This window comes from Argiope bruennichi, chromosome X1 (assembly GCF_947563725.1).
Source record: "Argiope bruennichi chromosome X1, qqArgBrue1.1, whole genome shotgun sequence".
Classification (NCBI taxonomy): Eukaryota; Metazoa; Arthropoda; class Arachnida; order Araneae; family Araneidae; genus Argiope; species Argiope bruennichi.
The window spans coordinates 79,779,366-79,793,183 of record NC_079162.1 but is presented as its reverse complement, the minus strand read 5'-3'; the positions used below and the strand labels follow the sequence as shown (position 1 = coordinate 79,793,183).

The window sequence follows — 13,818 nt, the reverse complement described above, 5'->3', positions numbered from 1 at the left end:
CTTTTAAAGGAGAATATGATCAGAAAAAAAAATATCATGAACCAGATGGAGCTGAATTACACTTAAAAAAAAAACCTTAATACCGACAAGACGTGAAAAATTCAAATTATATCCACTGGGTCACCACCGCTATGCCACTGATAAATTTCAGTTTCGGTTAAAATAGAGAAAAAATTTTGGTTAAAATAGAGAAAAAGCAAAGTAGGCACTTTAGAATACAATTCCACATACAATAAATATTTGAAACTCATCAATTAGAGTTGAAGAATTAGCTGATGGCTGTAATTGATGAAGATAATTCCTGACGATCATTGTAGGATGTGTATGAAAACCTTCGAAATGGTAATGAAAAGATGGACTATCTTTATAATCAATCCACCTCTACATTAACATTTCCAGTTTTATACTACTTTGCCAGATCAAATTCATGGAGCTTCTGGTTAATTACAGGAAAATGATGACGGAATGTATTTGCACCAATTCTACTAGCGTCTCCTGTTTTCTGAAAATAGAGAAAAGAAAAAATTAAAGCGTTTTTCAAATGTCAAGAAATTTATTAAGAAATATAACAACAAAAGCCAATAATAAATTACAGATACAATTTTTCTATCTGAATACAAGAAAAAAATGAGGGAAAATGCCAGATAAGCTGACTGGCAGACTATTGTAGGACAGTTTCTAAGAATGATTCTGAACAACCATAAAATGGCCAATCTAAATGACCTTGTAATATACAGTAAACATATATATAGAAACAAATTGCTTCATTTTAAAAATAATTTGTTACAAATATATTAAGAATGGAAACCGAATTCAAAATTTTCATTGTCATACTCTAGTTCAGCATCCAAAATTAAAAATAATTATTTTATAAGAGAAAAAATGATTCAAAATACATTGCCCTATGCTATAAATAATATTAGTATTTATTTTGAATAGGTGATTCAGTGCTAATTAGTTGTTCCCCACATAAACTGTGCTCCCTTTAGGGCAAAGAATTCTAAATAAATTCCAATAAAGGTAAAAAAAAGGAGGGGGAGGGGGTGCAAATGGTTACACATTTCAATTATTTCTTTTCTATATATCACTCAAGAGACAAATACTTTTCAGATGAAGACATATAATTTTAAAAATTATTACAAATAAAAATGTTTAACAGTTTCTAGAGAAGTGAGAAACATATTAATAAACAAAGAATAATAATCTAATAATTTTGGGAAGGAAGATGGATACATAAGTTAATATGCTCATTTATTAACCACAGCATTTACTAACTGAATAAGATTTACTGATATTGAATTAACCAAACATATGTATATAACAGCAAATGTAAGTAAAAATGTTTAAGAGCATTGGAGAAAGCTAGTCTAAAAGTAAAAAGACAATTTTCTCAGCATGCATATTCACAGACTTAAAAATCAGTTTTTACAAATGAAAATGCAGCTACCTCCTCTTCCTCTTTCATATGTGGCAAAAAAGAGTCTGTGAATTCCAGGAGGGCATGCTGCAGTTTCACGCCGAAATTTATACGTTCTGCTTCTGTCTTTGATGAGCAGGAATAACCATACTCCACCAAAGCGAATGTATTTAGAATGGCAATTATGAGCAGCAGCAACATAATTAGATAACAGCTAGAATAAAAGAAATCTTTTTTAAGAACTGGAATATTTTTTACAAACATAAAATTCTTACAATTTCATAAAAAATAAAGTTATTTAATTTAAAATCTTTGACTAAATATTTAATTAGTTAAAAAAAATCCAATACAGCAACAAAAACCAGATTGTCTGAAAAAACAATTTTCTATTTTAGCCTAAATTTTGTTATGTATATTTCTAAATTATTTACACCATATTTAAAATTATTCTGTGCTACAAACTTGTGGATTACATAATTTTTCTTTCTACTATAGTATGCTATTCCGAGTTGATTATGCAACCATTCAATCGGTTTTTTAATACAAGTTATAAAAGGATTCAGGCTATTTCGTTAGATTTTTTTTTCATATAAAATAGAAAAATCATCTCATGTTAAATCTTTTTTACTTAGAATTAATTTGGCCATTAGTCCTAATTCTGTTTCAGGTGGTTTTTGCATAATTTGGTTATTATGTTTGCTTTTGCTCTTTTACTCAGAATTTCAATTTTTCTTTCCTGGCATAAGATTGTGGACATTAGCTAAAGCCGTGAATACCAAAAGTGCTCAGAATTTTATTTTCATTCTCGAACATGAGAGTTATGCATTTTACAGTAAATTAAAGAAAGCTAAATTCACTTTTCATTCATTCATTCAGTTTTTCATCATTTCAGTTTCATCATTTCATTCAGTGTTTTTTTTTTTTTTCTTTTTTTTTTTTTTGATGAACTAAAATCAAATTTTGGTAGAGAACTAATTATAGTAGAAGTCACTGCATCAAACACTAAATTTAATTCAAGTTTCTGCATATTTGAATTATTGAGTTTACATGAATCTTTTGACAGATGTAATGTAAAATTTTTCAAGTACATATTCTTTGGAATTTAAAACTGTGCCCAATTTCATTTACCTAAGTTATTGCATTTTTGAGTTATGTCATTTACATTTATGCAAAAGAACAGCCAATTGCTTTGATGGATTTTATTCCATATTTCGTATATATCTAAATTTTAGATGCTAAACTTATGTACAAACTTTATCTACCAGCACTTTGAGTTATTATGCCCAAACTGGATACTCAAACAACGGGACATATATTTTATTTATTAAGTTTTGAGTTTTATTGCAGTTATTGTGACCATTTGGACAGTCAAACAGACTTCCTCTGAATGGATCTTATTCAAAATTTGATAGAAATCTATAAATTTAGTTTGAAAACCCCACTTCAAATTTCCCCCATCTAGCTCAAAGTATTTGTGAGTCATTGTTTTCAGAGACATGCATAATTCGAAAATTTTCCAAAATGAAATTTCTCAAAACTTCAAGTTTGATTTTTTTGATGATTATAATACTTTATCACAGTACACTTTGTATATAAGAAAGCAAATAAATTGTTCTCAAAGATTTTGTAAACTATTTTTGCGATATAGCAGCATATTTGAAATGAATAACTTCTTTTTAAAATTTATATTAAGACAGATCTTAATTTCATAAACCTTTTCCTCTAATTCTATAATTGTAATTCATTAATTGTTTGTTCCTGGTTTTTGCATTATATCGTAGTATAATATTATTCAATTGATTTTTATTTTATTTTCTTTGTTTAGCGGATCTTGTATTGCATACATCTGCATTTCTAAACTCTAAATATTTTATAAAAAATTCTTTAAACGTATAAAGAAATTCATAGATATTTTCCATTTTCGTAAAAATTCTCAACATAATAGTATGTTATATATCCATTAAACGCTTTTCAAAGATTCAACCATAAAACTATTTTTGGCATTTTTTACTTCAGATAATATTGTTATAAATCTGAAATACCATCCTCTTGCCATGTTAGTCTTACGGTAGAAGAGATTTACAGAGATTCTCAGATCAATAACCTTCGACCTTGGCAACAAAAATGAAGATCCCAGAGAAAGCAAGAATCATGGCTATCTCTCAATGAAGAACTGGAATTCTTTCAAATAGTTCATTAATAATATCTAACAAGAGATCCTTCAGAAAAATTTCAGACAGTGCCAAATGATTTTTAAACCTGCCAAAAGCTAAATTTTTTCAATAGTTATTTATAATTTTTAACCCCTTCATCAACACAATAAGGGTATGCAAATTCGTTTGAAATGTAAACAGCCTGACAGCCTAGAATCTGTACTAGTTGTTGGGCCGGGTCAATAATGAAAGGGTTAAAAGAACAGCATAAATTTTAATTAAACAATAGAAGTGTAACTGGAAGGCATCTAAATAAAATTATTGAAAATAACTGTTCAAAATGACTTTCATTTAGCTGGAATGAAGATAATAAAAATAATCATGTTTTATAAACAGAAACATAGTTTATTTAGCCAAAAAATTAAATTTCTGAATTTCCAGAAAATTTTTCTTATGCTTCATAATATTTCTGAATAAAGTTTGAAGTAAATCTTTAAATTTCTAAAGCCTGTAAATAATATTTAAGAACTTTTCTTTTATTAATATAGATAGATTTTCAATATATATGCAATTGTAAAAAGTAAACCTCATTTCACTTCAACTCATTTTTCTTCTTTTGAAAATTTTATATATTCTTATTAAAATCTGATATCCACTTTCACCTGGCAATATATATTTTTAGCCCCACTTCATCAGTGGGTTCCATTAAAACATTTTATACACATTTATTTTTCCTTAGACATTATAAGAGTTGATCTTTACACACACAACTATAGATTTGAATATCAAATCATCGGAAATGTTTCTTGGAATATTTTTTTGCTGTTGCATAAGTCATAGAACTTCAGAAAATAACACATCGAACAAATTTCTTAAATATAGAGAAATTTAGCACCATATTCATTACTTTATTAAATACATTGTAATATAATAAATTTGTCGCATTTATTTAAATTCTAATAATTTTTTTAAAGTTTTCTATACTATTTAGAATTTTTATTTATTCTTAAAAGTAATAATTGTGATAACAGATTACTGAATTATTTTCATTGATTTAATGCAAATAATTCAGTAATTCGATGCATAATAAAATGTTAAATCCAAAGTATATTTCCCTAGAAAAATAATACATTTTGATATTTCCTGTGTAAACAACCTGAATTAAAATATTCAACACTACTGTTAAATAAATAAAAAAAATCAATTAGTTCAAATTTTACATTAAAAGCAAATAATTATAATTTGAATTAAAAATATTTCTTAAATGTTTATTATTTCGTTAATATCATCTTAAAATGGATTTCTGCAACATAATTTAAAATGTCATGTCATTAAGCTGGAAAATAATTAATTAAAGTAGACAATTTTAAGTGAACTTTACCTTTTCCTGTAATAAGTTTTGTCTTGTTTCATAAGTTTTCTTTATAGTTGAATAAGTACGATCATACCAGAAGAATGAACTATTTAAGTCAAATTTCATAAAATGCCTGGAAAAGTAAGAATAAATAGAAGTTTTCAAGTAAAGATAAGCAAATAACATAGTTATACAAACATACGAAAATTTAAATTATGTATTCTCCAACTTAGAATGCCATATACAGTATGACCCACTTTCACCTTTCCATTGTCAATATTTTCCTACGGTTACAATTTTTTTTTTAACTTCAGCATTTTCTCTCTCGTACACAAACATATTATTAGTATTAAATATCTAGATTTCCTGCTCCTATCCAAAACAAAATGCAATATCAGATTCCTATAAATTAAAAAAAAAAATGTGAAAGAAATAGGTTTATAAATTATTCTCTATTTAGTAAGTAAAAAAATATTTTAATTAATTAATTCACTAAAGTAACATCAGATTGTCACTTGTTGATACACTAAATAAATAAGAAAAATCTACTGTTCAAAATTACTTTTTACAATTATTACAAAAAGAACACAAAGGAATTCAGAAACCAGACGTGCTATAAATAGATAATAATACATTCATACATACATGATATAAAGACTGTTCTTTAAAATCCCTTTCAATAAAAAAATATAAAAGAATCTGTTTTTTTTTTTTTTTTTTTTTTTTTTTTGCCCTCTAAATTAAAGTACAACCATAAAAATTCCTTTCTTTATCTCAATAATATTAAAGTACAATCAAATATTTTTCTATAACATGTAAACTAAACACTTTTTATGCCCTCCACAGCATTTGTAAAGGAATACATAAACAATAAATAAATTTTGGAGAATAATTAAAACTTTTCTTTACCTGATATAACATAGATAATTCTTTTAAAAAAACAGTTGAAATTTGAGTTTCAAATGATCATCTTCATTCGTAATTCAAACACATTATTCGTTATGAATGAATTATATTTTTTAAAATATTCCAAATTATTTATACTGTCACAAAAATGAATTTTAAAAATTGTTATAGGTGTTCAATGAGAAAAGCAAAAAGTGGCATTTATATAAAGAATTATTAATAAAACAGAATTGTGCTATTAAAGAATTATTAATAGCACAGAAAATACCACTAATGAATACCATGTTCTTCCAAATTTTATATGTATATTTCAAACAGCTTTACACTCTTTGATTGTTTACAATCAATTTTCCTTAACTGCTCATGTGTACTTTCTCAGAAAAAAGAATCAAATTTTTATTCTTAAGAATAGTTATTGTTGTATGTAATTTCTTAAAATAAATATTTAAATAAAGATATGACTATCAAGATTTAATCTAAAAGAATGTTGAACATTTTTGCTATGTCTTGTTATTTATTTTTATTATAAGTAAAAAGACTTTGAAAAGAAAATACTTCAATTTGACCTCCTGTTAATACTGTTCCCAGGATAGCTATGAATCCAATTTCAAGATTTGATTGTGGCAATTCAAAAAAGGAATATTTTAGTTTATAATCTTCTGTCTTTGGAAATATGATATTCCAATAAAAACTGATAATATGTCTTTTTTCCATACAAATGAATTACTGAATAATCCTTTAAACCTTTTCTTTTAAAATTTAGAAGAATTCTTTCAAAGTACCTCTTTCTTAAACAGCTGAGCTAAATATATATGAATAAATAACACTGTCACGAGACCAAAGTCAAAGACCGGATAATTTTGAAACGAAAAATGAATTTGCAAAAACTTAAATTGAAATGAATTGTAAAAAATTTAAATTAAAAATAAAGTTTCAAAATTTATAATATTTTCAACTAGTATGAACAAAGTATTTTTTTACATGTTAGTTTTTTCTTCTGTCAGAGAAAACTTAAGAACATGATACCAATAATCTCCGCACATGTTAAAAACAACTTTTCAGTAAAAACATTTTCTTTTTAAAAATGAAGAAAAATATGACTCCTGAAAGCTATTCTTATTTAATATATTTTTCCTTGTTAAATAAAGAAGCATTTATTTCAAAGCAGTTTCTTTCTTTCTGTCTTGCAAAATCAACTTTCAAATGTAAGTCTAGAAGTACAGTAATAGTCAATTCACAAAATTTAAATTATTGGAAAGTACATGCAACTTAACAAAGACGAAGTCCTTTGGGACTCTCAACTGTTTTTAGACATTTTAGATGTTTTTGGATTCATGGGGATTGCCTAGCCCTGCTAGACAACAGAAATGTTGTTACAACCGAGATTAGTAACAACAACATGCAGCCTAATAACAAACCACTTTTTATAACTTCCACAAAGTTTTCAATTCTTCAAATAAGGGGGGAAGAGATATTTTTAAGAAAATTCAAGGACCATAAAATTGCATATTTGAGACAAAAATACCAATGATAACTAACATTTTTTACCACTTACATTCAAATCCATCATTATTTCCTTGCTTATCTTAGCCAATAGTTACAGTTGAAAGTGGTTTTCAAGATTACAATGCAAGCACTGTTAACATCACTTAGCAGATGTTTATTTTTAGATACTAATTTCACAAAGACTACTAGAGGGAATCATACATGACAAATTCATTCACACTTTAGCTCAAACAAAACAGATTTTTAAAAAATGTTCATCCCACAAGAATCTTTAATATTAATTTTGATCAGCAGTTGGTAAAATAAAGAGAAAAGTGAAAATAATAAACACAATAAAAAAACACACTTTTATTCAAATTTAAGCAAAAGAGCTAGTAAACATGGAACAATTAAAATATTTTAAATTTATATTTGAAACTGCTCTGTTAACATATTGATTCAGCTAGACATTATGAATCTTTACTAATCTGTCTTTACAATTAGTTTGTACACAAACTTCTGCAGAACAGAAACTGTCTACAATTAGTTTGTACACAAACTTCTGCAGAACAGAAACTGTTTCTTCTATTTTTTACAATTCATGATTTTAAATCATTTAGTTCATTTGAAATGTGCTTCCTGTTCTTATATATTTCTCAATTCAAGATTCTAATTTTTACAGGTCTAAGTTTTTGAGATATTTTGCATACACTCCCGATTATTTTGGGATTTGGAACCTCTTAGATTCATTGAATTTTTTTCAATTAATCTAAAACCAAGCACTCCACAATCGCCTTACAACTATGCCTTAGTCATGGGATTAGTATTTTACTGAATTACAAAGCAAATTAGTAAAAAATTGTCAAATCCAATTATAACTGCATCATATCCATTTTGTATAGTCACTTGTAATTCATAAGAATAGTAGATAAGATTTATTTCTTGTAACAGAAAGAATGAGCCTGTTTAGCAATTCTATTTGAATCTATATAATTTATGCTCCTGGCAAGTATATAGTTTAGAGGACATTTATTCAAAACTCTACATACAGCTTTGTATTCATGTTTCAAATATCTTATCTACATTTGAAATTTTTTTAAAATATTATTACTACTACTAGTATAAATATATTTAGTATTCTATCGCCAAACAATTCCATACTAACTTTACTGATATTGGGATACAAATCTTTATCTGAAAAATAAAACTTATTATTTACAGTTCTTAAGGATTGAAGAACATTGTTTTTTAAGACAATGAAAAATTCTAAGCAGTCAGGGAAAATCTTTTTGATATACTGTGACAAAAATGGAAGAAAAGAAAGTTTCTCAAGTAGAATGTTAAACAAGGTTGGAAAATTATAGTTAACGAAAAGAAAAGTAAAATCAGTTTCACAGTAAAATCAGTTTCACAGGGAAGATTGTTTCTTTTTTACATTTTGCAGTATATTTATAAGATATTGTTTTATGTGTAGAAAACTTGCCTGTTTCTACACATAATAATTTAGAAATTTTGATATAACAGAAATGCAATAAAATATTTAAAAATGTATTAAATAATGAAAAAAATCAGAAAATTAATTCAGCTATAAAATTTTTAAAGCTCTCATGTCTATCACAATCTTTTTTTTTCCCCCATTTATTTTTCTCATTATTGATGACAACAACTTTTTACAAAACATTAGTTAACACTCAACTTAAAAATATAAAAGATGAAAAGAAACAGCAGATAGAATTGTAGTTTGAAACAAAAATCACACTACTTTGATTTATTAAAGGAAAAAAAACTTGCATATTTTCCTGTTGATGCACGTTTATGCAAAGCACAGTTAGTCTAGCCTCTTTACAAATTTAAAACAAAACCTGCCTTATGGTAAACTTTTAATTCAAGTAGATTTTAATCAAAACTATTATCAAAATTATCAGAATGAAATTCAACCAGCACATAAGAAGAATACATCTTCCACACTTTATACTACTACAGGGTGCGTAGAAACTACTGCAAAAATTAAGTACTTTTAAGCAGCTTGGCCAAAAAGATTAAGCATCTATTTTATATAAATGCATATGTAAAACTGTGTACTTTTTAAGCATAAAATATTTTCTGTTTTATAATAATGCATTGTTTTAACTAAAAATTTTCACATTTAGGTTTGTTTTTGAAAATTAATTTTAAACATGTATTTTTAAAAAAATTTTAATATTTATATCTGCAACACTGCAAAAGTACATCTTCTATTGTAAAACCAAATTTTTCATTTTGAAAAAAGTAAAAAAATAAAAAATATATATATCATCAATAAAAAAATTAAATCAACTTTTATAAAATTAATAATAAACAATTCTGAACTTTTTCGAACGAATAAATTTCCTCCTATGCTAACTCACAATATTAAGCAATTTAGACCATTTTATTAGCATATAACGCTAAGAACCAAAGTGTTCCAAAATGAATACCATCATAGAATTAGCAAAACTGCCAAAAATTGATGACAAAATAACATGCTCTAACTAAGTTTTTTGGATCAGATTTTTTAACAGAAAAGAATAATGTTTAGAATTGTTCAGACTATGAAAAAATTAGTACAGCAAAGGGTATTTTGAAAATTTCCCATTTCAAAAATAAAACCTGCTTTTTAATCTATATGCAAAAATAAATAAAAACTTTAGCTTTTAAAAATTATAAAAAAATGCGATTATATATTTTATGAGAAAATACAATGGTATAATAAATGGTAAAAACAGTATGAAATCACATTACTTATGAAAATATTTTCATAAGAAGCGGAAATAAATTCACAAAGGTGCAAAATGAAAATAAAAAATAAGAGTTACTGTATTTTTTAAAAACTATTTTTTAAAGCTAGCACAGGATAATATGTCCCATTGTTTTAAAATTTAAAAAACACTCAACAAGCACAGAATCTTATTCAGTGAACTGCTTTAAAATTTTGAATTTTAAATTAAAGAAAAGAAAGCATTTTTTTAATCACAATGTTAACACATTTAATGTGATTCAACGATGAAGCAATGACAACGTTTTAAATTTCATTACAATAAAAATCATTCTTACAAATTGTGTCCAAAATTAATTCTCCAAAAATTATTAAAATTTAAAAAATAAATGCATTTATTTAAATAAAATTCATATCACTGGAAATTCCCCTTCTAAAACTTTTAAAATGATGTAAAATTAACTTTGGTGTAATAATAAGCTTTGATGTTATGGCAGAAACATATTAAAATTCTGTCTTTATTTTTTTATTGTTCTAATTAAAAGTAGTTCTTAATAGACCTCAAATACCCAAGAAGTAACTTTCTACCAAATTTCTTGCACCTAACTTCAATGGCTTGTGCTGATGTTGCTCTGTCAATAAATACAAACTTCTGTATGTATAGAAATATTTTTTTTATGGGGAAACAAAAAAAAAAAAGTAAGAGAAAGAGAAAAAAATCATTATCAAAATGATAAAATCTGAAGAATAAAAGTGTATTTCCCTCTTCTTAAAAATTTTAAATACTAGATCTAGAAGAGTTTTATATAAACTAAAATTTGTCATTATTCGTCCAACAAATAGAACTTTTCTAATAAGTGGAGACATAAAAAAAGAAAAGAAAAAAACGTGAAAGAAATTATGATAGTTGAATACCTATGACTTCAAGTTAAAATTTCATCATAGAAAATTTTACACAATCGACTTGCGTAGTTGCACACACCAATGAATTAAATCCAGCATAGTAAAGTAAAATCTCTTTAAACAGATTGTTCAAGAGACTGCTTATAAACGAAGTATTGATGAGAAATAAGACCGAATATGTAATGTACTAAAGAGGCTACAAGGTAAATCTTTTTAGAGAAGCTTTACCCATGTTCAATATATCTCCTTGGTGCACCAAATTCATCCTGCTGTATTCTTACTTTCCATTGATCGGACCAACCTGTTTATTTTTCTTTAACACATAAAAAAGTAAAACGCATATTTACTACACAATAATTGTATTTAATAAATTAATTCTATAAAAATTTCCAGAGTTAAAAGTGCAACTCGTAGAATTTGTTAGATGGAAATATGTAGCCTTTAAGGGAAAATACACAATTTTCTCAATGACATTGAATGAGATACCAACGACCTGGCATTTCTCAATCATATTGCAAGGCAAATACTATATTGATGGTATAGGTAGAACCACAATACATGTTCGAGAAATTAGTCGAGACAAAAAGACAGATCCAAGGACATTGCTTCAATTTGCAATTGATGAGAAGAAAATCTGCACAGTAATAAATATCCTACAAGAATTAAAAGAGCAAAGAGAAACTGTAAAAAAATAACTGAATGAGATGTAGTTTACTAATAGTCAAGAAACAAAAGGAATGTCATGAACATGAAAAACACACTGCTGCAGTTCATATGCATCTAATATTGCATTTTACAATCTAAATTCTAACCACGAAAAAGATAGTTTTATTTCAGATCTGGTGACGGTGTTAAAAAAGTCAAGTTGAGTAAATATGCTGAATATGTCTGAAATCGCAATGTGATTACCCAAATGAAATTGCACAATATGATAACAGAAATAGCAAATAAGTAATATCAAAAGAAGCAAAAAAGGAATGTTTAAATTAGTATCTGAGGAGTGTGTGGTTTTGTATAAAAGAATAAATTTAACTGCTGCAATACCTACAATGCCTACTACAATTATCTAAATGAAATTGTACAATATGATAACAGAAATAGCAAATAAGCAATATCAAAAGAAACAAAAAAGGAATGTTTAAATTAGTATCTGAGGAGTATGTGGTTTCGTATAAAAGAATAAATTTAACTGCTGTAATACCTAGAATGCTCAATTCTTGAGGATTTAAAAATTTGTTAATTTCTATAAATAATATAACACATTATGCATAATAAATATCATTCTGCATCATCAATGAAGAAAAATGCAAAGATGATTCAAATTTTTACATGTATCAGGTCTGTCATAAATCCTTGTAATGTCTATCAAGCCATTAACTAATTTTTATCTATTTTAATTTCTTAATTTTTTTAACAATTATATGCGAGATGAAAATTCAGTTCGTGTAAGCTAAAATTCATGAATTTCAAATCTGTTGCAATTTAGAACATTTGAATAATAATAAAATATCACTCAAAATCATGTCTTTTTTTTTTTTTTTTTTTTTTTTGTCATGTCTATTAGAATATTCTCATTTCCTACCCATTACAAATATGGAAGAAAATTGCATATTATCCTTGGGTCACACTACTGTATACTCAGCAAAGAGAGTGCAATTTCATTATAGACAAGCTTCTAATTCTTTTGATTCTTGTTGCTTGAACTTTGCAATTTCTAAACAATGAACTGTGCCTTCGTATTTAATTAAGTGACTTTTCTAACTAATGCTCAAAATAAAATGATTTAATTTCTTAATAAAGCTTTTGAACATAAATTTCTTAGTAAAGCTTTTGAAGGATTTTCTCTGTGTTTTATTAGGAGTATTATATAATTAAGAAAGTTTAAAAAATAATGTTAATATTAGGAAAAAATATGATGCAATATAAAAATTTCTAGAATTTATTATGAAAGAGAATCGTGTTTTTTTCTTTTTCTCCACACAGATAATATATTTTGTAGATAGATCTCATATTGGAAGTACATTTGAAAAGATTGATTTTGTCACTTATTCAAAAATTGTACATTGAGATTTTTAATATATATTTTCTTCTTAGAAGTTATTAAAAACTGCAATAATTACTATAATCTTTTATATTCAAACTGCAAAAATACAATATTTTTTTTCCATTCCAAAAATATTAAAGATATATGAAAATTATATTTGTTATAAAATTACTATTAACACATACTTCTTTTAAATTTTCAAAAACATTAACAACTTTAACTTTTATCATATTAGTTGCCAATTTTGGCAATCTCTCTTCATTTATCGTTATTTGTATTTAATATTTATTAGTTTGAGATTTTAGTTATGTATATTGACAGATCACAGACTATTTAATTAGTTCAGTAATAATTAAGTACGATTGCGACTAACATAACATAGGCAAAATTTTAACAAGCTATAATGCCACAAAATACTCTTACATAATCTCCGAGAAAACTATTTACCATAGATTTTAAATAACATATCCATCCAGAAATTCTTTCTAAAATATAATGATTTAAACACATTAAATAAATTTTTTAGCCTTGTGACAAATATAATTATTACCACATAAAACATTAAAATAATTTAAATACAACAATTATTACAAATGAAGAGGCCAACTTACCATAAAAAATGCTTTCGGAGACGTTTGAGATGTTTAATTACTAAATTTGCGCCCATTTTTATTAAAATCATTTGCACTGCAAATGCAAAACAAATATTAACATGAAAATAGGCAAAGAGGATGTAGTGACGAACTGTTACAAACTCCTATATCAGAAGCTTGGAATTAGTGCAACCTAACGTTGATTGGATGCTCATATGACGTCACTAAC

The 13,818-nt window shown here is 25.9% G+C and overlaps 1 protein-coding gene across 1 annotated transcript; it reads right to left on the bottom strand.

Moving 5' to 3' along the window:
* Positions 1-396: 396 nt before the first annotated feature.
* On the bottom strand, positions 397-13,698 carry LOC129959507 (uncharacterized). The gene is made up of 4 exons (XM_056072370.1): positions 13,608-13,698; positions 4,952-5,057; positions 1,448-1,631; positions 397-502 (listed from the first exon to the last, which is right to left on the bottom strand). Exons 1-4 carry the CDS (start codon positions 13,676-13,678, stop codon positions 486-488), a joined length of 378 nt encoding a protein of 125 aa, XP_055928345.1. The 5' UTR covers positions 13,679-13,698; the 3' UTR covers positions 397-485.
* Between the last annotated feature and the right edge of the window lie 120 nt (positions 13,699-13,818).

What these genes read in the sequence shown, in the direction of transcription:
- LOC129959507 (XM_056072370.1), bottom strand. Translation starts at nt 13,678, where the DNA reads ATGATTTTAATAAAAATGGGCGCAAATTTAGTAATTAAACATCTCAAA. An exon ending in CTCCGAAAGCATTTTTTATG is followed by an intron (nt 5,058 to 13,607) that starts GTAAGTTGGCCT and finishes TTACTTTTCCAG; the next exon opens with GCATTTTATGAAATTTGACT. An exon ending in AAAACTTATTACAGGAAAAG is followed by an intron (nt 1,632 to 4,951) that starts GTAAAGTTCACT and finishes CTTTTATTCTAG; the next exon opens with CTGTTATCTAATTATGTTGC.